This window comes from Vespula pensylvanica, chromosome 1 (assembly GCF_014466175.1).
Source record: "Vespula pensylvanica isolate Volc-1 chromosome 1, ASM1446617v1, whole genome shotgun sequence".
In the NCBI taxonomy this organism is placed as follows: domain Eukaryota; kingdom Metazoa; phylum Arthropoda; class Insecta; order Hymenoptera; family Vespidae; genus Vespula; species Vespula pensylvanica.
In genome coordinates, this window is record NC_057685.1 from 10834251 (window position 1) to 10861169 (window position 26919).

Consider the following 26919-nt stretch of genomic DNA (forward strand, 5'->3'; position numbering starts at 1 on the left):
GTATAGTGGTGCTGCGCGGATTGTGATTTCAACTTTGCACTTCTGCGCGTGAACAGAGCCGTCGCCGGACAGTCAACAAAACTTTATAATTCGAATGCTACTCTTGCACCATCCCGATCCGCGTGTCGACTCGCATTTTTGTCGAACAACGAAGTCGCTTTGGTTCTGTTTTTTTCATGCTCTTACAGAGATACTCGTGTTCATCAAAATCGTTAGAAAATGTGTCCAGAGTATAAGACGACGTTGCCAGGTGTTACCAAGCGAATGTGACCATTAGGCTTACTACTTACTACCTGGCACTTTTGTGAAGAAGCATCTACGAGGAATTAAGTGTATGAATTAAGGAAGAAAAGAATTTTTACAACCGATCGGAATTTCATCGAAAAGTATTATTTTCTTATGAAAATCGTGCAAGTGTTTGAGAACGTTAAAGATCCCAACAAAATATCGATCGAAAAGATTTCCGAAGGATATCTTCGCATGTACGATAAATTTGAAGTATTTTAAAAAATAGTATTTTTAAAGTAGCCAAACGTATAATAAAAGTAAACGGTTTCTCGAGTGTACGAGGCAGTTTTCGTTCGCGAGGATTCACGTGTTCACTTTTTCGAAGACGAAGATGGAAGAACGTACAATGGCATTCCTGACAATCCTATAGAACCGGAGATCAACGGAAATTCTCAAAAATGCAGGCGACGGTTTCGCTTGATCGAAAAAATCGAATTGTCGGATGGGATCAAGAGTTTCGCAAACAAAAGGGCAAGAGCGAATAAAGTGATGCTTCTTTATCGAGACACCTAGTATCGACGTGTATCTTACTAAGAGCGAAAGGAATGCTACTTGTTAGCAGGTGTATACATAATATATATCTCTCTCGCTTTAACGTGCGCGTCCCCGAGTTTATGTTTCTAGGAAAAGAATAAAGACTCTCGTCAAAGCGTCGAATAGGCAACGATGCGAATTTGAAGATGCGAGAGAACGCAGAGAAAAAGCGCGTAGACGTGGGCGTAATTTCGGTGGCTACCGCGTGAATTTCTACGAGTTCGACGACAAAATCTGAAGCGTCCAAGAACATCGAAACGAAGCAAGAGAAGGTCGGTGCGACGTACGGTGCGGGTGGACGCCGTCATCGCCAACGATTTTTCAGACAGTTCAAGTATAAGAATGAAGGTACCGCGGAGAAGCGTATTGTCGACATATCCGTCGGATGAGAGATCCGATTCGGAGAGAGACGCGAGGATACGAAAATTTCTCTTTACCGCTGTGTGCCTCGCATGGATCACGAGCAGCGCCTGCGCCACTGGTGAGTTTTCGCGCCTTTTAATGGTTTCTTTCTTTTTCAAATTTACCCTATTTATGCGCCGTCCTTTTCATCTAGCAAATATTACGATTTAATAACGAGCAAAGACGCTGATATTTTCAAAGGTGTATACGACTATAATATAATTACGACTCAACAAAATTATTAGCCGAGTTATCCTTTAATCGAATATTGATACTGTGCCGTGTATCATTCAAATGGCATGATCAGCTTCGTTATCAATCGTTAAACGTCCTTTTCAATTCGTTTTATTTTAACGTTTTCCATTCTTATGTCAATCGTTACTCGGTATTTATAGATACTCGGTATTTGGTAAAATCAGTCGATAGTAATTAGTGTCGTTGCTGCGTGCCGATGGTATACGGCATGCTGCGTCATATGAATGGCACGGGAGCAGGATATACGAGTACGTACACGCGCGCATGCGTGTACGTACTTTCATACATCCAAATGCTAATATATATATGTTTTTGTATCGCTGATAAAGACGGATCCTTTCTTTCTTAAGAATATGCGTATGTACCTTACAAACGTAACTTTACATGTATACGTTTAAGTTTTGACCGGAGTCATGTCGAATTCGTATTAATTTAAAGGCTACATGAGAAGAGTAAGAAAATTGTCTTTCTCCGGCCTCAAATCTAACTCTTAGGTAAACGCGGAAGAAAAGGAAAATTACGTCGATTTCTTTTAGCTTGGAAATTAGCTTACTCAATCCTCGAAAATTTCTTTTCTCTTAATATCGTGATACCGATCTGAGGATTTAACACTGATTATCCAGATTTTACCATTTAACACTGATTACCCATAATCCGACATCAATCGACAAGAAGACGAAAAATCTGGGAAAATCTCCTTTTAATGTATGTCCAGTGTCGTTGCGTGGGAGTCGTCTAATTGAGATTTATTACCGACGTTAATCCGGCCAATTGTACGAACGAAGTTAAACCGTTGACCTCTTGTCTCAATTACAAAGGATACTGGAGCACGTGCCGATGGAAATTTAGCCTCGTGCCGAGAGAAATTTAGCGACCGACGGGGTAATACACCTAACGGCTGCGAAGAACCACAGAACGAGTGTGCGTTTGATATTTTCGATTTGTCTCGATCTTCATCGCAATAGTTATCGATATGTCTTACGGATTTATGACCTAATTTCGACGAGTCTCTCTTAATCGTACCGAGCGTCTGTTATCTCTTTCTTTTCATTATACATTCTCCATATTTCATAATCTACGGAGAATAGAGTACAATGACTCATTCAATGTGAAAATTAGTGGAACGAACTTTTTGACGTATTCGTTACACGATCGTTGTGAATATTAACTATTAAAATCATCAGTAGTTGGTCGCTCCTACAATATGGCGTCTAAAGTTGACAGTTTTTGCTAGATTTGTTTAAGCATTAAATTTGGAAGCAAAAGGAAAATAATACTGGAGGAAAAGGGTTAATCCTTCATGTCGCTTTCAAGGTTTATCTTTTTATCAGTAACATTTTATCTGTACTGTCCAACGTTTTATCTTTTCCAATGTTTACACGAGTAATAAACTATCAATGCTCGTCACTAAGAAGGAATTAGATCAGCTGCTTGAGAACTGCTAGCAACAGGCGGATGGTTAAAGAATATTGAAGTTTTATTGTTTCTGATACGGTTCGCCGATATATTGGATAGAACGTATGTGTATCATATAATGTATCGAGGCTTTATGTACACGTAAATACATATGTGAATACAAAAGGTACAACGGGTGAATGTACCTATGATAGGATGCGATTACTCGCGTAAAAAGTACGAGTAAATAATTGAGAATACGAGTAAATCATCGATGTACGTACGTAAAACGATCTTTTAACAGAGATTTCGATCGATCGTGTAATTTCGACGATCCCGTCATAGATACTTGTCTTTCTGATTTTTACTATAATTTCTGATCATTAATCTCTTTTCAGTTGAATCTAAATGTATCGATCATGTTTGATGAGAGTCGTATCGCAGAAAGTCAAAAATTCGCACATTTTTCGGGTTGATGTACAATCTAATGTCTTCCAGAGTGTAGGAGAATGCGTTGAATAGTAAAGGTAAATCGGTAAACATAGCGTGGGTGCGCAAGCATCTGTTTACAATTTAACGAGCGCTCAGTCGTAAAAAGAAAGCGAAAGGAAAAGTGAAGGAGTATCAATTCGCGTATTAGACTGCTAGATCGTTCATTTTTATTTTTTAAGTAATCACTAAGTAGTGATTTATTCGGTATGCCCTGCATCAGACAATTTTTCCGCAAAGGACGGTAATAATCATAAAATGAACGTTGTTATAGTTTAGAACCATTACTCGTTTTATCGTTAGATAATAACTCATTTAAGATAATAATACCACTAAGAGATTTTTTACTCGATTTGTATTTGAATTTTTTACGTTTTGCATATCTCTAAGGAATCAGCTTCTCCCTATTAAAATCTTACTGGAGTTAGTATTTTATTATGAAGCGATGTTTACGAAGGATGATCCAGAATACGACTGAAATTAAAACACAAGTCAAGGTTAAGACCCTGTCTTGATCAAACATGAACACCGATTTTCCTGAAATGTTGTAGGGATGTAGTATTGGTATAGAAATAACAAATGCTATTTGGAGCACTACTCAATGTTGTGGAGAAATCAGTTTAAATTTTACCATAGTGCTTTAGTATCACGGCATTATATCATTCGACGAGTGTTAGCGTAACTCGGCAAGAAAAAACATCAGAAAAACCTATAAAAGAATATTCCAAGGAATATTAATTTTAATAATACACTTGATGGATGATTTACTGCTGTGATATTAAAGCACCGTGGTAAAATTCAAACGGCGATTTTTTCCCAATAGTTGAGTAACGCATCGTTTTCGAATAAGTATTTGTTATTTCTATACTAATACTATAAATCTTATAAAATTTTGGTAAAATTTGTGACCGAGCCGTGCGTGTTATCTATGTATAGTCTAGATCCAATGTGACGTTTTGAGGCATCATCGAGCGAAGCCACAAGACGACGGCAACATAGAGGAAGGTGGTGGATAGCTTGTAAAACGAGAAGAATGCTATAGAAAATGGTAGTGGAGGAGGAGGAGGAGGAACGGAGGGTAATACATGAAGAGGGGAACCTGCTTGCTCGAGGACCAGGCAAAGGCCCTTGTCTTCTATTGTGCCTTGGTTGAGCTGACGTCAGTGATAGATACCTTTCCCGGCATTATATACACCTATACTACCGGCATCTACCTTTTACACGTGCAGCCTTACCCGAAGCTCTTCGTACCTACGCCCTTTTTACGTGCGTCAGCCTGCAGATACATCATGGCGACCGCATCGACCTGGAAACACGAGAATTCTCTTCTGCTTCCTGTCAGACGAGATGCTACCGTGGATCGCCAATGAAACGTTCAACCGGCGATTGTTCTCTTGTGTGAAAGCCATAATTCGCTGTAGTTTTTCTTTACGGTACTCTAAATATCTTCTCCATTGATTCCATCAACACAATACACCTTTCGTGTCTTCTCACCGATTATCATCCATGGTGCTACCATGAAAGTACCGTAAAAACAGTTGCTTTTGTTTTATCATAATGTTACAATATATCGTATGTTGTAGACATAGTCGAAAGAAAAAAGAATTGAGTCGATGGAACCTTTTAAAGTGCGAACTTATGATAAGTATGCGGGAGAGAGAAGCGTTGCAACGCTGGCAATTCCGGCCTACTCGAAAAAATCATCGATGAGGTGCGGTCTCTCTTCTTTCTTTTTCTTTATCACTCATCCCTCTGTCTTTCACTCTCTGTTCTTGAACGGCAGCGGCCTTGTGCTGCTGCTCTTATAGCTGAAGCCGAAGTAGGTATGTACGTGTCTGAATGCTCCTTCTTCTACACGAGACCGGATGCTCTCACCCCCCGTACTTCTCCGATCTCTTTCATCCACGCCTTTTATTTCTCAACTTTATGCTCTTCGTTATCACCGTCTTCCTCTCCTTGTGACATTTAATATCATTGGCCACGTCCTTCTTTCTAATCTTTTTTTTTGTCATTCTGACAGGACACACACAGCATCTTTGATATGTATTCAGGGTAAACTTCAACACGAAGTATGACCTACTTTAAGAGTATAGATCTGGAATGCAAAAATAACTTAAAAAAAAATCATAAAGATCTTTTCAATTTTTATTCGGAATTATAATTGCTTTTATGTTTCAGTAATTTTTGTCATTAACTAAAGAAATTATCGAAATATCAATACAAAAATGTATATGTTTAAAAAAATCGAAAGATCGATGTTTCCGCAAATCTTTTGGCATTACCGTTCATTAGTTCGAAGTTCATTGGTCAACGATTAGCCATGGTGAAACTTCGCTTCAGTATTACGAATAAGTGCATAAGCGGATAAAAAAGGCTTACTTTTAAGGGTATCGCACACCCTCTTGAACTTTCATTTCTGCAAAACGTGAATACTTCTCTCTAGTTTTTTTGTCATTCGTTGTCATTCGTTTTCAGAACGAGTGTATGAAAAATTTGAAAGTTTAGAAGATCTTTTGATAGTCTCGCAAAAATTGTATCATTTTTATCATTGATTACCATGCTTATCAATAAAATAGATGAAAAGAGCGATCCCTTAGAGCTTGTTAAAGACGGCATTTACCATAATTCGCATTATTATTCCCAATGGAACTTCTCGGAGAGGAGTGGGGTAATGCCGGTTTTAAGTCTCATGGTAGCCAGTGCAGAGGCCACTGACCGCCCCCGGCAAGGCTTTCTCGTCTTCCACTTCTCCTCCTTTTCGGTTTTATTCTTCGTCTCCCTATAGACGAGTATGCGTTTGTGTGCTTGCATCTGTATACATGCGTGCATTTAGTAGACACATCTAAGAGTCCCAGTAAAATAGCCTCTGCACGACGAGCGCCGAGGATCGTTCTATGAAACTATAGAGACGGCGATGCTTCTTTTCATTTCGAGGAAGAATTAAAAATGACCGGAGATAAAATGTACTCTCTCCCTCCCTCCTCCCTCTCCCCTCTTTTTCCCTCTCCCCTCTCTCTGGCTCTCTCTCTCCTCCCTCTATAGGGATACAAAAATGACACATTGATCGGAACAATGATTTCTTTTTAATTCAGTATTGTTTATAAATTCGTTACGAATTCTATAACGTAGCTTTATTTTTGTTGCCGTAAGGTGTGAGAGGTCATTGTAATTTCTGATGTACTATATTTTAAGACAGTGTACTATAATGTATCATCTTCAAAAGAGGCTGCGAAGTTCATTTTTGTATGTATATATGTATTGTATGTGTGTGTGTGTGTGCGTGTGTACGTTTGAGGATCAATATTTTCATCTTTACATCACTAATAAAGTTTACTTTTTAGATCTAGAATTTTATGGAATGTTTCTATGCTCTTAAAAATGAAGGTCTGGAATATTTTTAACATGACTAAAACTCCGTATGAAAGTGGCGAGTTTCTCACAGGGTGACTCGTTTCAATGGAATCCTTTCAAGACCTGAGACTACTACGTGTTCTGATAGTTGAATAAATTGGATTATCAACTTGTATTGCTACGGTTTAAAATCGTTTAGACCTGATGCAGATTCTTATCGAACGAAAATACGAATGTTTCGAACGTTTTCAATTTACGATCAGGCATTCGACTTTTTTGGTTTCTTCACAATAAATTCGATTTTAATACATTGCCAAAGATGATCAATCGCTTCTGTATTATGTATATACATATATTATAGATACGTATAACACAACGAGGATTTGACAATAATATTCATTTATTTTTCCGTATTTTTTTATATTGTTGAATATTTTTTTCATTGAAGAGACACTAGATACGATTGTGTTAATTAATTTAAATTTAACTTACTTATGAGATATAAAAATGAATTTATTAAATTCCGTTTTTCTTTTTTCTTCCAAAAAAATGTTGAAGTTTTTTATACGTGTTTCTTTATTTTTTGTTACTTCGTGTTTGTGAAACCTCATGACGTGACGAAGATTTGTGAAGAAATTGAGATGTCCTCAATAAAAAATGGGAGAACGAGGAATCTCTTAAAATTTTATTCTGCGAGTCTCTTACTAAATGAGGCTTGGATCCCCATAATCATTAACGACTGAAATTCACGAGCGAATTGCAATAAATACATTTGCAGGCATTGTTTCAATATTATCTGAAGACTTGATATAACAATGAGATTTTTTATAATTGTCAAGTTGTTTAAACTATTTCCATAGATTTCTGAGCTTTCCGTTGATAATTTAAAATCAAAACGAATATCATAGGATGTCTAATGTGCATAGAGTTATGTATTATTAATAGATAATATCAATCAGAGTTTCTACAGGATGATTATTGTATTTAGTTCGACTGGGATAAACGCGCGATGAAACTAAAATTATTGTTTTTATTAAAAAACTAAAACGAAAAAAAATTCCTTTGGTAGATGAAAAAGGGAGCAATTTATATTATATAACAAAGAAAACGTTGAGAACGAAGGCCCTATAAAAGCATAAACATTATTTTGCGTTTTGCTTTTTTTATTATTTCTTTCCATTACATTAACATTAATTTAAATTACATAATAAAAGAGTTGTTCCTCGAGAATATATTAATATAGTTCTCGTTAAAAAGACAAAAAATTTTTTATAAAGAATGAGTATAATTTTTTTGAAGCATCGAAATTCGTTCTTCAAATTTTTCTATATTTCTGAATAAAATTTAATTTTATTGCGTACTCTTCGTTACGGCGGTGATCATCTCCAATGCATTACAGTGAAAAGTGAAAATATATACTACCAGTGAATGGACTAACGCGTCGACGGTCGGCCATTGCACAATTTACTCTCAAGGTCTCTATCAATAACGGAAATTCTCGGTTACCTGAGCACGAACAGGAAAGGATAATAAAAACGAAATTTTCTGGGCCATTTTATATAATTTGTACTATGTAATTACAATATATGTAATTACATTATGCATAATACGATTGTAACTTTTATAAAACAATTTTGTAAGATACAACTTTCTTACAAAGTAATATTCTCTTGTAACGCCAACAGTTATCGTTGAAACAAGAATAATTTATAACTGACATATTATCGTAAGTGTCGAAAATTTTATCCGATAATGTAGATTCCTTTGTTATTTCTTTGTTTTGTGGCTTAATCGAATAGACGCAATGAAGTTATAAATGGTTCATTAATAAGAATGATCGATTTTAATAGAACAATCAGAAAAAGAATCTTTTGAAAGAACAACTTGCCGATACATTGAAACGATCTAACTATCCCTTTTCCCAATTCGCATCATAAATACCGATGTAGATGATCTTAACGTCAAGAAAATTAAATTTCTGTTATAATCGTTATCCTTTTAGGGTACCCAAGTACGTACTTTACTCGAGAGTTGATTCGAATTGTGAAAAAAAAAAAAAGAGAAAGAAGAGGAAGTGGTAATGATGGTCGAGAAAGAGGGAAAGAAAGGGAAATAAGAGAGGGGAGTAGAGCCCAAGCCATGATCATGCCGTGAGCTAAGTTCGCGAAGGTGACGTACAAAGAGAAGGTTAAAGAAAGAAAGCGGGAAAAAGGGAGGAAATTTCTGGTTGCTCGATAGGTAGACTAAGGAAGAAACGATTAGGTCTTGGTTGAGAACAGAGAAAAGTGGGAGAAGTCCTGAGAAACTGCCGTTTATTGTGGCCTTAAGTTCTGTACGATCTAGAAGACACAACCTAACCCAACGTTAACTAACCATCCGGTCTCTCGAGTTCTTCGGCAATCAGGCAAGCAAACAAGCAGGCAGGCAGGCAGACAAAATATTGCTTTAGTATCATGATGTATTGCTATAAAAATTAACATAAAAAAATTGAAGAAAGTATCTGGATCATAAAAAACAGAAGTCTTCAATATTTTATACTATCTCGCTGATACTTTCCGCAATCCATTGTCTCTTTAAAGAATTTCTTTGACGAGATAGAATTTGCTCAAGGTCGTAATATAACGCACTTTAATGCGAGACATAATCTTTCGTTACGTATTAGACTGTAAGAGTACTTCGTTGTCCGCTTATACGCTGGTTTCGTGGTATATATATACATGTATTCGCTTTTATAAGGTCTCTGACATTTTCCTCAACAGCTTCTTTGTTGTACAATATAAATTAATCTTCTTTTGATCCACCAATGATATATTCTTTGTTTCGTTTTGGTCTTTTAATCGATTTATAACTTACTTTCTCTACAAAACTCTTTACGTGCTTATTTCAGTAAGGTACAATAACCGTTCCGTAGAAACTCTGGTTAATATTATCGATTAATGACGTAAACTCGCTTGCACGTTTCGTAACATTCGTTCTCGTTTACAGTTATCAACGGAAAACTCTGAAATCTATGACAATGTTCTAAATAATTTGACAATTCAAAAGAAATCGTTATCATATTTCGTCTCGTTAGATATTTCATAACAATTATTTCGAGGTATCACAAATAATAATAATGTTATTTCAAAATACTTATTGACACATTTACCGAATAATATCAAAATATTCGTCTTTTAAGAATTTCGTCTAAAAATAAATACCCATTATACAGTGTACACGACTAACGTGAAATGCGGACGGATCCGTGACATCGATGTAAAAATAATAGTCTACAACGTCTGCCTTAACCCGAAGGGGTTTCCCTCCAAAGGGCTGCTTACCCTATCGTCATGCTTACGAATTTACGTTCCATTTACATATCACGCTGCGGCACATGGACTGACAGCTGCCTCGTTCCTACTCAATTGTTCACTGAACTCGAAGTGTCTACAAATGAAGGGAAGAGAGAGATAAAGAAAGAAAAAAAGAAGCGAGAGAAAGAGGAGATTTTTTGCACCGTATTTTTCTCTTTTTTCTTTTATTTATTTATTTATTTTGTTTATATTTGTCCGCCTTCGTTTTCTTCCTGTATATGCGATACATTCACGCATGCATAACAAAATTCACAACCTTGAGAGAAGTGCTCTAACTGAACTTATTATGTGAACATAGCTTGTTTTAAGCGAACTTTCTTAATGCCGTTAATTACGTTACATTACGGAGCGTTTGCGTGCATTCGTGTTTTCTTTTTCTTAACTTTTAAAGGAACAGAAAATTTTGCAAATTGTTGACAGAATATCGTAAGAACTTCTGATTTATTCACAGCAATTATGCGATAGAAAAGAGATGTACGATAGAAAAGAGATAACGATAGCTGTACAAAGATAAACTATACAATGCGTGTATGCAAATTGTTTTTTAGCATGTAATTTCATGGATACATTCATTTTCCAAATGGTTCTCGTAGAAGCCGATTTTTCATTAAGACAGCTACACTTTTCTACCTTCGATAATTTCCTAAGTCCGTTTTTGAGACAGGTGATTCGACATTCATGTTAAATACGTGTTAAAATGAATGAATTTCTTTCATATTTTTCAACTAAGGATTAACAGCGAGCGGTCATTTAAATCTGCCGCATTCTTACCGCATTGTTCACGCTCAATAGAATACGAGGCGATTATCCTAACTGAATCTTAGTCTTTCTTTTTTTTTTTATGCTGGACCGGCAGTAAACCGTGCGACGACTCTGGACAAACACGTGGCGCGTACTAATTCGAACGCGTTTCTCAGTACCATATGCACCGCTCTTTTTCTGACTGCATTGACGTATGTATATAAGTGCACTTCATTGCTGAGCGAATCTATGGGCGGTTATTTCAAAACAAATCCTCTAAAAAGAGGCTGAATTGACTCTTCTCCCCTTTCTATGCTAGCATTCACCACTGAGTCATAGATTTTTTTGTCGATCGCACTAGAAAAACTCTCGAATTTGGATCCTCCTCAATCTCTGTGTTCTAATTAATATTATTTCTTCACATTTCTTTCAACGATCCATTTTACTTACTTTGGAAGTACAATCAAGTAATTTAAAATTCGTATTACAAAATGGTTGTCGCATATCCCGTAACTTCTTCCGTTCACACTCTCAACGAGAGATCTCTACGATTCTTGTTAAACTGTGATCAAGTTTCGAAAATCCGTTACATTTCGTGAATGAAAACAATTTGGAAGGATGTTAACTGTACAAAACAGTAGAGATATGGCGACTACGAACATCGATTAGAAGATAGTTCTATTTTCTCGGATTATTCGTCTCAAGAATAATTTTTATTATTTTAAGCTATTTGCATATACTCGAATGAGAATAGGAAGAAAGCATACTAATAAATGACATAACACGATAAGATATTTCATGCGTAAGACCTATATGATTACGACTATCACAAAACTGGTTTGAAAATGCAGTAAAACACTGGTCGATCCGGACTGGCATTGGACCTCGATGTAATGTACTTGAATGCGATTATAGCTGAGACGATGCTCAATCGCGAGCTTATATCGATACGAACTACTCACACATATAGTATGTATGCACTGTAGAAGAAGAAACGTTGGTGGCAGTTGAAACGCGTTACCGAGAGACATTTGGCCAGTTGCCAATAGTAAAGCGAAACGAACGAGGTTCATGGTCAGCATTGAAATTGAGAATATTTCTGAGAAGTCGAAATATCTGTCGTAAAAGTGATCGGGAAAAGAATTTGTGTTTGATGCAAGTAATGTATGATTGTCGCGTTCATTAAAATACCACAAGTTCACAAATTTTTTTCGTTATAGAAATTTATATAAAATTACTCGTATCTCTTGGAATATTTGTTTTTATATGTATGATTTGATATTTATATATAAAATTCTTTAATAAAATAGTATTTATTTTTATAAGTAATTGTTTTTTATAAGTAAAACAACTTAACGATTACAAGTATCTCGAATTTTGTATTAGGTGCGTTAAATTTAGGACAATTATTGTCGTCGTTAAGGTGTTAGTATCGCGATATTTAAAATGAAAATGATGAAAATTAAAATAAGAAGATCGAGTGAACGCGTCGTCGTTGCATTTGGCGGATACGATTGCGAATTTCACTTCAATTCGGGCGGTTTCACGTGAGATATCTCGACCGATAATCGGTGGGGAGCCTCTGCAAAACATTGCGCATTGCGTCTTATGGAACGCAGTCTCTGCTATAGCTTCCGCCGTTCGCTCGTGTGCATAGCTCTTTCCCTGCAGTCTGGGGGTGATCAACCTCGGGCTTCCTGCACTCTACCTTTCATAGAAAAAACCAAACCTCATTTTAACTTTTTCTTTCTTTTATATTATATAAAAACAAAAAGAAATTGAGATAAATTAAAACAATTCTTTTATCAGTTCCTTTTCTTCATAAATATATAAATTAAACAGCATAAATAATGCAACAAAGTTCACAATTTTACAGAAAGAGATGATGTCAACTTTCCACATCGTAACATTATCTCATCGCATTTTCTAAACGAAAGCTTTTTAAAAATGCTCTAAAGATAAACTACTCGGCGATAGTAAAAATCCATCGTTGATACTCTAAACTTGCCCTCTTTAAATGCATTCACTCCACTTTAGTGTGACAGCTGGATCGCTTAAAATAGAGATTCGGTAGTTCATCAGCATATATCTTGAGTTTAAGTAAAGCATAGTGAGAACATACTTCAAGTATATGTTAATAATAAATAAAAAGAATATGTCGATTATTATTTGACATGTTTGAATTTTTTCATTTTTAGAAAGTAATAATTTTAGTAAAATAATAAATGATCATTATAAATATTAATCTTTATGGATCTTTTAAATCAGTAAAATACATTTTATAAAATATACAAACATATTTTATTTAATTCTATGAAACGATAATGAACTCGTTAGAACAACCATTTTTCTGCTAATTTTATACATATCATATACTATACAAATCAATATGATTTTAATATATATATTAATATATACTATACTATATTTTCAAGATGATAGAATACTAATTTATATTCTCACGTCGCGCCCTCAATATAGCGTAACAGCGTTCGGTCTTACTGATTATATGAGCAAAGAAAGATAATAGCGATTGATGTTACGCAGAATATATATTCATTTGCTATCAAAACCTAACAATTATTTATATGAATATTGACATAACAATCCGTAAAAAAGCTTGATGTTAAAAAACGCTTACTTTTTTGTTACATTGTTACTGCTAAGGATTAAAGACAAAGGAAAAGTGTGAATAGAAATATATTTAAGAGCCAAGTCGCGTAGATGTAAACTGACACGTGATTATTACGGTCTAATGACTAAAATAAGGTTGGATACTGCATCCAAGCATCTTTCTATTTTCCACAAATTTAAAGATACGTTATTTAGTTTGTATGTAGCTTTATAAATTTACATAAACATATTAATAATAATTATTAAACATTGAATAATACATACTGCTATGTTTTATAATATTTACATATTGTTTTTATTGTAGAACCTCTTCAAGAGCCACGCTTTACGACACAACCTTCCAGTAGTGGTAATATTCTTAGTGAACATCGTAAAAAATTTCTACAGTGTCAAGCAAGAGGTGAATATAAAATTACTTCCAAATAATTTATTTTAATATCCTAATTACGTATACAATATCGTAAAATTAAATTATGTAAATATGTAAATTCAGTAAATAACATTAATTTATTGATGAAAGGTTATGTTTATCTAATTATAGTAATTTAATTTTCCTGTGTAGGATACCCACAACCAAAGTATCAATGGTTTAAAAATGGTAAACCCCTTAGTAATGAACTCACTTCAGAACCTTACTTTCGAATTGAAAGTACACATAGAGAAGATGCAGGGATATATCATTGCGTTGCTACAAATAGTGTAGGATCTATATTTAGTGAACGAATTACATTCACAGTAGCATGTAAGTTTTTTGGATATCTTCCATGATAGTATTGGGTAGTTAATAACGTATAAAATTGAATTATCACTTTTATATCCTCAGATATGGGTTTATTTGAAGATCTTACAAAGAGAATAGTAACTGTAGAATCAGGTAGTGCTGCTATTTTAGAGCTACCACCAATTGAAAGTCATCCAATACCTGATGTGACATGGTTTACTTCTGATGGATCATTATTATATGGAATAAAATATGCAACTACAGATCATAAACTACTTATTCTCAATGCTTCAGAAGAAGATCAAGGTTTATATAGGTTTGTAAACCAATAGCATAATTTTTTAAATCAAATTGCTATCTTTTACTATGTTTCAATATTTTCTAGAGCCAGAGCTATTAACACGCAATTAGGAAAGGAAGAGAATAGTCCATTTTTTAAATTACAAGTTATAGGAGACCCCAACATTGAAGTAGCTCCTACCATTATAATAAGACCCCAAGATACTCAAATATTAAAGGATCAAGATGTTACATACATACATTGTATTGCAAATGCTAGGTATGATGAATTTATAAATTATATGATGAGTATATGTTTTCTTATATAATATATATAAAATAAAATTTCATATTTTATGTAGATCACTTCATGAATTAAGAACATTATGGACAAAAGATGGTATACCTATTGAGAATTCCAGAATATCATACAGTTTTAATGATTCATGGAATAGAACCTTAATATTAATTTCTGCCAACATAACTTATAATGGAATATATTCTTGTCATGTTGATTTAAGAAGTGGTGGTTATCCGACTGTAAATGCAAGTGCTAAAGTTGTTGTATACGGTATGATTAATAAAAGTTATTTTTTATATTTATCTAATATTAGTAATTTTGTATATGATTATCTGTTATTATTATTGATTAAAAATATAATATTCGTTATAGAAAAACCAACGTTTATAACAGAGTTAAAGAGGGAAACTCTGAGTGATTATGGTTCAACTGTTACATTATCTTGCGATGCTGTTGGTGTACCACCTCCAAAAATAAGTTGGTTTTTTAATACTGAACCTATCAATCATTTACTAGGATCTAGGTAATGTTATTTTAAGTAATGTCAATATTACATATTTAATCATTTTTATGATCTGTATATATTTTCTTTATATTAATATAATAATAATATTTTTTAGGTATGAAATTGAAGAAGATGGATCTCTTACAATCAAAAAATTAACTATGGATGATTCTGGAATGTTTCAATGTCTTGCTTCAAATGATGCTGGGGAAGCATCTAGTTACACATGGTTGAAAGCTAAAAGTAAGCTATTTTTTAAGCTATTTTATAAGGAATTCGTTTTTTAAATTTTATTATATCTATATATTATGCATATAAATGATACTTTTTTTACGGAACAGAGGGATTGAGAAGCTATCTGAAAAACAGAGTTATTCGCTGGGCAGCTGGCTACAGTGTAGTCCGAGCTCGCCAGCCTGACCGGCGTTTTAAGTTCTCTCAATATCTAGCCAGTAAGAGACATGTATTTTCAGCACTAAATTTTTTTTTTATTTATTTTTTAAGCACATATTGGAATGCATATTGTCAATTAATAATCTTACTATTTATTGTTATATATTTTTAAAAAAGTTTTTTTATAATAGTTAAAAGGCACGAATATTTTTTTAGTTTTTAAAAGTATATTAAAGTATCTAGATATTTAAAAAAGTTGGACTATGTTGTCTTGTTATTATATTTTAATTCAAATGGTATAAGTTATCAATTATATGAATGATTTAGTAATTGATCATTCATTCTTCATATTTTTACTGCTTTTGAGAGTATTTAAACATATTTAATATTGCTTGCTGGATTCTGTTTAATTAAAATAGAGCATTTAAATCTTGAAAATAGAAAAATATATTTTCTTGTATGTCTGCATCTTTTTATTCACTTCCCGAGTATTAGAAGCACATTTAATAGCACAGTTAGAATATTTGTGTGAAGTGCACGTTTTTCCTTTAGCTTAGATTTGTTTTCATATTTTGAGTTTTTTTTAACTTACTTGGCTTATTAAATAGTATATCATTTCACTTATAGATTTGAATAAAAGTTTAATCCTCAAATAAAATGATTTATGAGTTATGTGTATAAATACTAATTATTATTAATAATTGATAAGGTATGGATATAGAAAATCCTTTTTTATATTCTGCACTTCAGAGCTACTTTCTGAACTGTATGATATGATTTGAGATGAATAAAATAACATAATCACATGAATATTTCTATTTACAGCATCTGGGCCAATTATGGAAAATGGTCCACAAAATTTAACTGTGTTAGATGGAAAGGATGTAATATTAACTTGCAATGCTATTGCAGCACCAGTACCTAATTCTACATGGATTTATAATGGTAATTAAGATATGAAAAAATTGGATTATTAATATCCAAATCAATTTCTATATTGTGTCTTAGAATAATACTTACTTCCTATATTGTTTTTTTTAGATACAATGCCTGTTGAAATTGCTGGAAGAGTACAAGTTTTAGAAAATGGCGATCTTTTAATTGCAGCTGTGAAGCTAAATGATGCTGGTAAATACACTTGCATTCGTGCAAATGAAGCTGGTTCTGTAAATGGGTCAGCGTATATCACTGTCCTCGGTAATTTTGTAAATAATTATTTGAAACATTATAAAGCTTTTAAAAAATCATTTATTATATAATTTTTCTGCATTATAGTTCGAACACAAATTATCCAGCCTCCAGTTGATACTTCTGTTCTTCTTGGCCATACTGCTGAATTACAATGCAAAGTTTCAAACGATCCTAGTGTTTTATATGACATTGCATGGTTTCATAATGCACAGTAAGTATTTTTTATAATTATAAATATATAAATATTATAATACTATATATAGTTTTATGTTGAAGGTATTACGTTTTCACATACGATTATTAAAATTTTATTTTTATCTTAGAGTGATAAATACACAAGCTAGCCAAAGAATAAAAATGCGTAATGATGGCACATTAGAAATTATTGCCGTGCGTGCTTCTGACGTAGGAGAATACACGTGTTCTGTCGTTTCTCCAGGCGGTAATGAAACACGTTCTGCACGACTTAGTGTAATAGAAATACCATTTGCTCCTATAAATGTTATGGCTGATAGAGTAGAACGAATTTCACCTCGTACAATAAATGTTACTTGGGTGCCAGGATTCGATGGAAATAGTCCTATAAAGAAGTTTAAAGTGGAACATCGTGAAGTTCCTGAGTTAGGTAAATTTCATACAATGTAATAAAGAAGCAATCACAATATATGATTTTTAAATACATATTTCAGGACCTATACCTGATCCTTTATTAAATTGGTCCATTGAACGAGACAACATATCAGTTCAAAATCGATGGATATTGTTAAATAATCTAAAAGCAGCTGCGGCATATCAATTTCGCGTGAGTGCAGAAAATAGTGTTGGTGAAGGACCTCCTTCGGATCCAAGCAATGTTGTTGTTCTTCCACAAGAACGTAAATATATATATATTATATTTTTTAACGGTTATATTATATTTTTAAAGTTTCGAATATATGTTTTATAATTATTATGTAATATGTGTTTCACAGCTCCTTCTGGGCCACCTATAGGTTTTGTTGGATCTGCTAGATCATCGTCAGAAATAATCACGCAATGGCAACCACCTCTCGAAGAATTTCGTAATGGTCATATTTTAGGATATTTATTGAGATATAGGCTATATAGATATAATGATAGTCCATGGACTGTTCAAAATATTACCAATGAAGCTCAAAGAAATTATTTAATAAGTGATTTAATAACATGGAAAGATTACATAGTGCAAATTGCAGCATATAATGACAAAGGTGTAGGTGTATTTACGGAAGAATTAAAGATAAAGACAAAAGAAGGAGGTAGAGTAAACTGATAGCTTTATTGTTGGCTTATATAAGAAATATGTATAGATAATTTATATAAAATATACATTTTATTTTAGTACCTGAAGCTCCACCTACTAATGTTAAGGCAAAAGCAATTAATTCTACTGCAGTAAAAGTTTGGTGGAAACCACCAAATCCTCAAAAAATTAATGGAATAAATCAAGGTTATAAATTACAAGCTTGGACAGGAAATAGTTTGTCAGAAACAAATGAATACAAAGCAATGACTGTACCACCGAGTTTACTTGATCCTCTAGCTGAACAAAGTGCTATTTTTATGGGTTTAAAGAAATATACTTTGTATAATATAACTGTGCTATGTTTCACTGATCCTGGAGATGGTGAAAGAAGCATCCCTATTGAAGTTCGCACACGTGAAGATGGTATAAATTTTTTACTTATAACTTATTTTACGTTTTTTGCGATATGTTATACTCATAATATTATTTTTGATGTTATATTTTACTTGATACATTATTTGACTCATATTGTTTTACTTTTTGAAGTACCTGAAGAAGTAGAGAATTTACAATTTGATGACATAAGTGATCGTGCCCTTACTGTGAAATGGAATCCTCCGAAAGAAATAAATGGAGTACTTATGTGTTATCAATTAAAATATATGATCAAGGACTTACCAGGATCTCTAAAAACTGAGAATTTCACAGCAGATATTCAATCAACAAAAGTGGAACATTTGCAAGTAATTATTTTTGTTGAAACTATATTGGTACAATTGTTTATTCATGTCATAAAATATTATATTTAATTCATTTTGCATAGGCACTGACTCATTATAAATTTGAAGTTATTGCTTGGACTTCAGTAGGACCTGGTAAATCTAAGATTGCAATTATACAATCCGGCGTAGAACCTGTTTTGCCTGAGCCACCAACTAAATTGGCATTATCTAATATTGATGCATTTTCTGTGGTATTGCAATTTACTCCAGGTTTTGATGGAAACTCTTCTATAACAAAATGGACAGTACAAGTTAGTTTTAAATAATTTTTGGATTATAATTCTATTTGAAATTATCAAAAGAAGAAATCGTTTTGATGTTTGTTTAGGCGCAAACAGCACGAAATTCAACGTGGTACAACATATATGAAGTTTCCGACCCTGATGCTAGTACAATCTCAGTTGGTAGTTTAATACCTTTTATGCAATATAAACTTCGTTTGATTGCTAATAATGTTGTTGGTCCTTCACGACCATCAGAACCAACAAAAGAATTTCAAACTATTCAAGCACCACCTTCTCATCCTCCAAAGAATGTTACAGTTCGAGCAATGAGTGCTACAGAGTTGCGTGTTAGGTGGATTGTAAGTTTGTGTAGTTCATTTATTAATAATAATAAATTTCATAATTTCGTAATAACAATTGCGTTAACGTAATATAATCATTTTAATGTCCTTTTACATAGCCTTTACAGCAAGTTGAGTGGTACGGAAATCCACGTGGCTATAATATCACTTATACAGAACTCCGAACGAATGTATCAAAAAATATTACTATAGAAGATCATACTGCAAATTCTTATATTCTAGAAAGTATGAAAGGTTATGCACTTTATGAGATAGTGATGCAAGCATTTAATGATGTCGGATCATCTCCGTTAAGTCCTAAAGCTATTGAAAGAACTCGTGAATCAGGTAACTTTATAAACTTAATACTTTACATTTATTATTCAAATCAATTTTAAGTTTGTGTAGATTATTATTCACAATATAAAAAAATTATAATATATATAATTTTTCTTATAGTTCCTTCCTCTGGACCAGTTAATGTAGAAGCAAATGCTACTTCTTCTACAACTATACTTGTTAAATGGGGTGATGTACCTATTGAACATCAAAATGGATTAATAGAAGGTTTTAAAGTTTACTATGGAGCTAACTCTAGGTCACCGTTTCAATATAAAAATATTCCAAGTAATACAACGTTCACAACAACTTTAACAGAATTACGAAAATTTGTACAATATCACGTACAAGTATTAGCTTATACAAGATTAGGTGATGGTACATTGAGTATGCCCCCGGTGCGAGTTCAAACTTTTGAAGATGGTATAAATAAATTATTATAAGATATATATATATATTTTTTTTTTGCATATAAAGTCCTTTCATCAGAATTTTATTTTAGCTCCTGGACCACCATCAAACGTGTCTTTTCCTGATGTGAGTTTTAGCACAGCACGCATTATATGGGACACTCCAGATGATCCAAATGGAGAAATTCTTGCATATAAAGTAATGTTTCACCTTAATAATAGTCAAGATCATCAATTCTCAAAAGAATTTCCAGCTTCTGATAGAACCTTTAGGTAAAATTACTAATAACAATATTAATATATATAAATATAATTTATGAACTTAAATATTTCGTTTTGTTTTTACAGAGCTACTGGTTTAGAACCAGAAAAATATTATATGTTTTCCGTCACAGCACAAACCCGACTTGGATGGGGTAAAACAGCATATGCTCTTGTATTTACAACAAATAATAGAGAACGACCTCAACCTCCATCAGTACCTCAAATAAGTAAATCACAAATACAAAGTCGTCAAATAACATTTAGTTGGACACCAGGTCGTGATGGTTTTGCTCCTTTAAGGTATATTGGTATATATTTAAAGTATTAAATATAGAATCACATAAAAAAATTGAAAATATTCATACTGGTAATAGATATTATACGGTGCAACAATCGGAAAATTCTGGGCCATTTCAAATGATTCCTGAAAGAGTGGATCCCTCCTTAACATCTTACACTGCAAATAATTTAAAACCATTTACGTTATACCAATTTCGTATACAAGCAACTAACGATATAGGACCCTCAGATTGGAGTACAGAATCAATTCCAGTACAGACGTTACCAGCAGGTGTGTAAATTAATATAAATCATAAACATAAATAATCGGTATATATATTATACAATGCAGAGTAGTTATGTATCATTTATAAAATTTTTATATAGCCCCTTCACGAGGTGTAACTGGATTAAAAGTTGTACCTATCACAACATCAAGTGTAGAAGTATATTGGAATACTATTGATGAAATATATTGGAGTGGTGATCACAAAACAGGTGGTTATCGTGTAGTTTACCAACCAGTATCTGATTTTCCAACAGCTCTTCAAGCAACTCCAAAAGAGGATATATTAGGAATAAAGGTTTATTTAAACTTGTTTGTTTCTTTAAAGATTTTTTTTTTTTTTTGTAATAAAACAAATGCATTTATTTATTCCATTATAGGAAACAAAAATGATATTAAGTGATTTGACAGAAGATAGATACTATGAAATTATAGTGTTACCATTTAATTCCGAGGGTGAAGGTCCTCCAAGTCCTCCAGTTACTGTATATGTAGGCGAAGCAGTACCCACAGGGGTGCCTCAACATGTTAAAGCTGAATCTATTTCTTCTACAGAAGTGTTATTACGTTGGAAACCTCCACAAGCAAATATGCAAAATGGAGATCTGCTTGGATACAAAGCAAGTTGTTTCAGTTTTATCTATGTAACTAGTTGTAATTTTTATTTATTTATATAAATTAATACTAAATCTTTTAATTGTAAATAGATATTTTACTTGGTAACTGATTCGCCACAAAAATTAGAAAAAAAACAAGAAGAAGAAATAGAAGTTGTACCAGCATCCTCATTAACTCATAGCTTAGTTTTCCTCGATAAGTATACAGAATATCGTATACAAGTATTAGCATTTAATCCTGCTGGTGATGGTCCACGATCTCCAGCAATTACTGTGAGAACAAAACAAGTATGTAATGGCAAATATTTATTTAACATAATTAATGTATATTTCATATAAAAATTCATGCAATTATTTATAGGATATACCAGGACCACCTAACAACTTACAATTCTCCGAAATTACAATGACAAGTTTACGTGTTTCTTGGGAATCTCCAAAAATGCGGAATGGTGAAATAATTGGTTATGTAGTAACTTATGAAACAGCAGAACAAAATGATCGTAAGTTTCTCTAGTTTTTTATATTACATTAAGAGTATTTAAAATGTTGATATTTTTATATTACATTATCGATACATTATTAAAGGTTTTAGTAAACAAGTTAAGCAAAAAATAACAGAAACTAGTTTACTCATTCAATCGTTAGAAGAAGAAGTTATGTATACTTTCATGGTTCGAGCACAAACTATTGACTTTGGACCTCCAATATGTGGTAATGTTACCACTGGACCACAAGATGGTTCTCCAATGGCACCCAATAATCTTGCTGTTACTAAAACTGTTTCAAGTGTAGAATTGCAATGGACAAATGGAGCTTCTGGAAAAGGGCCCATTTTAGGATATTACATTGAAACAAGACGTAAAGGTAAAAATAACCTTTTTTCCTCGTAATGTCTTATAATACTTCTTTATTTGAAAAAGAATAGTAAAAAGGAATTGGAATTATCTCTATATCTTCATTATAATTTAATAATTTATCAAATTATGAAAAAGTACAGAAAATTAATCAAACTTGTATTATGCATATAAATATTTTATATGCTATTATATTTTTATTTATTTTTCACATATGTATTAACTCTGATCTTTTTGTAACAATACAGCAATGGAAGAGTGGCAGCATTGTAAGTGTCACTGCACGTGTATTTGCTGAAGATCAATCATTATACTAGATTTTTTAAATAATAACATGTACATCAGTAGAAAAAAATAGTTACTTTTTTGACAAATATATATGCTAGATTTGATGTGTACATATAAGTTTTACTAAAGTATATCTTTTGTAAATATTTTGATTTGATTTGATTATTTTGTAAATATTTTTGATCTAAAAATATTTAGTACATACATATTTAACAAAATGCATGATCATGTTCCGGCATGACATTGTTTAAAAATCCTATTAGATATTTTTAAACTTGCTTAGCAAAATTTAATTCTAAGTTGACTTTAATATCTCCCATTTATTAGTATTAATATATATTTCATCCTTATATTATTCATATATAATATAATTATTGATTTCAACTTTTTTATTAACTTGATAAATATTATACACTTTATATATTTAATGTTTAATTTATTTAATTAGTTTCATTTTTATCGAGATTTGTTAAAAAAGCTATTAAAATAAATGTAATCTTTTATTTATGCTACATAGATGATACACGTTGGCAAACAATAGTGCGCAGTAGTAATGGGCCTTTGACAGAATACACAGTGTCTTATCAAAATTTACTTCCGTCCACTTCATATCTGTTCAGAGTAATATCTTATAATCGATATGGCATTAGTTATCCAGTGTATTCTACGGAAACAGTATGTGATTTGTTTATTTATACTTCTTTTTTAACATAATTAACTATATTGACTTTATTAAATAATATTTACTTTATTTTTTACTAGATTTTGACACCTTCAAAATTATATTTGGAATATGCTTATTTACAACATAAACCATTCTACAGGCAAACCTGGTTTATGGTAACATTAGCTGCTATATCAATCATTATTATAATTATGGTTATAGCAGTTTTATGTGTAAAGAGTAAAAGTTACAAATATAAGCGTAAGTTAATATTCATAAGTATTACTACAATTGTACCAAGATGCTTTAGTAATATAATGTTGTATAATCTTTAGAAGAAGCGCAAAAAACTCTTGAAGAATCTATGGCCATGGATACTGATGATAGACAAGAATCAGATTTAGAACTATATCGATCTCGACAAGGGGGTGGTAGTGGCATAACTGCAGGAAATACTTGTGGGACTTTAAGCAAAAGAAATACATTAGCACGAAAATCCATGCATCCACCTCCTCCTACAATGTTAGGTAAATCTCCCCCTAGACCTTCACCTGCTTCAGTTACTTATCATAGTGATGAAGAAAGTCTTAAAGGCTATGATGAAAATCCTGATGATAGTAGCGTCACAGAGAAACCTTCAGAAATCAGCTCTACAGATTCTCAGGTATTATTTACTATTTAATAATCATTCACTCTCTGCGAGAATACTATCAGACATAGTATAAAATCATATAAGTCTGTATTATAAAAATGAATTTACCTTTGTTACGTATAAAGTGTCATCATTTACGTCAGGAGATGTTCTTTAATGCAAAGTTTTTATTAATATTTCCAAGAAATATTAGAAGAATATATCAAAATATCTCTTATCAGCCATGATAAAATTATAAGACAAATGCTGTTTAGTATAAAAAAAATAACACATAGTTTATTTTTATTACTTATGAATAATGTGTGTTGTCATCTTTATTTTTTATTACTTTTAACATCCTTTTCGGTAATGATTATGCAATCTTTTAAATTAAAAATTGCTTTTTCATTTAAACATTACCACTCCTTTTCAATACAGATTTTTAACTCTTCCGTATTATTAAACTGCTTTCCTCTTGAGAATACTGCCCTAGTTAATATTCCCCAACAAGTTTCAATAATGTTTAAGTTAGGGGATCTCACGGGCCATAACAAAATGTCTATTCTTTTACTATCAAAGTAAACTTGCACTAGTTTTGCAGTATGCATAGCTGCATTATCTTGCTGGAAAATGAACTTTTGTTTCACTATCTTCGATGCATGTTTTGATAATTGCTTATTAACTATGTTTATATATAATTTACTATTCATTTTTGTGGAAATAAATTTAATATTTGTTTTACTATGGTAGCCTATTGCCGCTCATACCATAACGCCATCGCCATCCATTTATCATCTTTGTAATAAAACTTTCTCCTTCCTTAAATCGCGAAAATAATAATTTAAACTCTCTGGTCCATCCAAATTAAAACTAAAATTTTTGACAGAAAAGATAATTCTTCTCCATTTTTTGCATCAGTGTGACCATTGTTTTGCGAAATTTAATCTAGTTTTTTTATGTTTCTTAGGTGAAGATAGTTTTTTAATATTTTACGCCTTTTTAAATTTTTGGAACTATTATATGTAATACAGTTCGAACACTTACTTTTACGCTGGCTTCTACTGCTATTTGCTATGCTGTTAATGCAGAATTAGAGGCATGTTTTAATATTTCTCGTCTGTCTCGGGAAATTGTTGCTTTGGATGTTACTACCTGGATGTTTTTTAATATAATTTACACTATTTTTTAAATAGTTATATATTATACAACAATTTCATTCTAATTTTTTTTTGAAATTTCAGTCATCGAATAGTTTTTATCTCTTAAATTATCAATTATCTTAATTTCACTTTCGTTTAGTTTTTTTCCATGTGGTATGTTATAAAACAATAAATTTGACACACTAAATATTATCTTTAACGTTACACGTTTAATATTGACAATTTGAAAGAAAATTTAATTCGCACACTGTTTCTGTTTGAATACTTGATGGAAACAGTCTTATAGTTTTGTCGTGACTGATAAGAGATATTTTCATATATTTTTATATTTTTTGGAAATATTAATAAAAACTTTGCATTAAGAACATCTCACGATGTAAATAATGACACTTTATACGTAAGAAGAAGAAATTCTTTCTTATAATACAGACTTGTATGATTTTATACGATATCTTATAGTATCGGCGCGTAGTGTATTAACCATTTTTAATTGTTAGATTATACATTTATAATTATATTATATATGTGTTTCAGGGTTCTGAAAGTGAGAATGAAAGTGTACAGTCAGATCCACATTCCTTTGTGAATCATTATGCAAATGTAAATGATTCATTAAGACAATCTTGGAAACGTCAAAAACCAGTAAGGAATTATTCTTCATATACTGATTCTGAACCCGAAGGTAGTGCAGTTGTTAGTTTAAATGGTGGACAAATCATTATGAACAATATGGCTCGATCAAGAGCTCCATTGCCTGGTTTTTCATCATTCGTATGATCAGAATGCAATAGTTAAAATTAAATAAGTATTAAATACGGTTAAGGTATCTCCTTAACATGACAATATCTAAACATGACTTTAAAAATGACAGTATCTAAAACATGACTTTAGAGCAATGTCATTTTTTTATATAGAGTTAAAGACTTATATGGAAACACGTATTTACAAGTGTTTCACGCATGCAAAAGTTGTAGAGTTTATAACTTCAACTTTAAAGCTTTTGACATCCTCGTATTGTGATATATTATATTGATACACGCGCGCGCCCTTATATACACATTATTTATCATTTAAAGTAGTATTGTTTTTCATATACAAATACACTATAATTTTCATTCAATAATATTACGTAAGTATATTATACAGATTTGTAGATATACATAATAGATATGTATCTCTCTTTTATTTTATACTATCATTCCTTACTTATTTCAAAAGTCATGAAAATATATATGTAAAATAATTTTTAGTAATATTTCCAGATCTATGTTTATAGATAAAAGAATATATGAAATGCAAGATAAAGAATAATTATTATGTTTGAGCATTGGTTGTGAATGATAAAATAGTATGAATTTTGTATTAACGTCTGAAATATTTAGTCTATTTCATATTAAAAATGTTTTTCACTTCATAATAAATCTATTCGTAAATATAAATAAACTAAGTATCTAATCGGAAATATATGGAATTTTATAATATCGTCTATCATATCATTTCTTACTATTTATATTAAATGTCATTATATGCATCATATTTCAAAGCATGAATTTCTAATTACAAATATGACGTAGAAAAAATATATCAATGACAGGGTAGCACTATTTCACCAAACTTAATGCTATATGACTTTTTAAGGAAATACGTGTGCATGATGCTAAAAAAATAAATAAAATTGAAA

At 32.1% G+C, this 26919-nt stretch overlaps 1 protein-coding gene and 1 long non-coding RNA gene across 7 annotated transcripts; one reads left to right on the forward strand and one right to left on the reverse strand.

The window, feature by feature from the left end:
- Positions 1–26279, forward strand: LOC122634297 (protein sidekick). Of its 6 annotated transcripts, none has more exons than XM_043823109.1 (34): positions 1–1303; positions 13747–13842; positions 14005–14184; positions 14266–14479; positions 14549–14722; positions 14805–15013; positions 15116–15266; positions 15364–15491; positions 15590–15700; positions 16467–16586; positions 16683–16838; positions 16917–17043; positions 17156–17457; positions 17522–17707; positions 17804–18109; positions 18193–18519; positions 18643–18839; positions 18920–19129; positions 19207–19461; positions 19563–19791; positions 19903–20205; positions 20285–20465; positions 20541–20756; positions 20831–21027; positions 21123–21319; positions 21402–21641; positions 21729–21926; positions 22000–22141; positions 22227–22505; positions 22744–22764; positions 23301–23458; positions 23546–23708; positions 23783–24111; positions 25773–26279. In XM_043823109.1, exons 1-34 carry the CDS (start codon positions 1165–1167, stop codon positions 26013–26015), a joined length of 6684 nt encoding a protein of 2227 aa, XP_043679044.1. In that variant the 5' UTR covers positions 1–1164; the 3' UTR covers positions 26016–26279. The 6 variants fall into 6 exon arrangements, with proteins under 6 accessions (XP_043679044.1, XP_043679051.1, XP_043679059.1 ...); XM_043823116.1 differs by having other exon boundaries at positions 15593–15700; XM_043823132.1 differs by lacking the exon at positions 1–1303 and adding an exon at positions 13384–13624 and having other exon boundaries at positions 13729–13842.
- On the reverse strand, positions 9110–11489 carry LOC122634338. Its single transcript, XR_006328364.1, has 3 exons — positions 10839–11489; positions 9915–10140; positions 9110–9722 (listed from the first exon to the last, which is right to left on the reverse strand). It is a non-coding gene; the product is annotated as an uncharacterized LOC122634338 (long non-coding RNA).
- Positions 26280–26919: the final 640 nt, after the last annotated feature.

What these genes read in the sequence shown, in the direction of transcription:
- LOC122634297 (XM_043823109.1), top strand. Translation starts at nt 1,165, where the DNA reads ATGAAGGTACCGCGGAGAAGCGTATTGTCGACATATCCGTCGGATGAG. An exon ending in AGTTCGCACACGTGAAGATG is followed by an intron (nt 18,520 to 18,642) that starts GTATAAATTTTT and finishes TACTTTTTGAAG; the next exon opens with TACCTGAAGAAGTAGAGAAT. An exon ending in AGTTCAAACTTTTGAAGATG is followed by an intron (nt 20,206 to 20,284) that starts GTATAAATAAAT and finishes ATTTTATTTTAG; the next exon opens with CTCCTGGACCACCATCAAAC.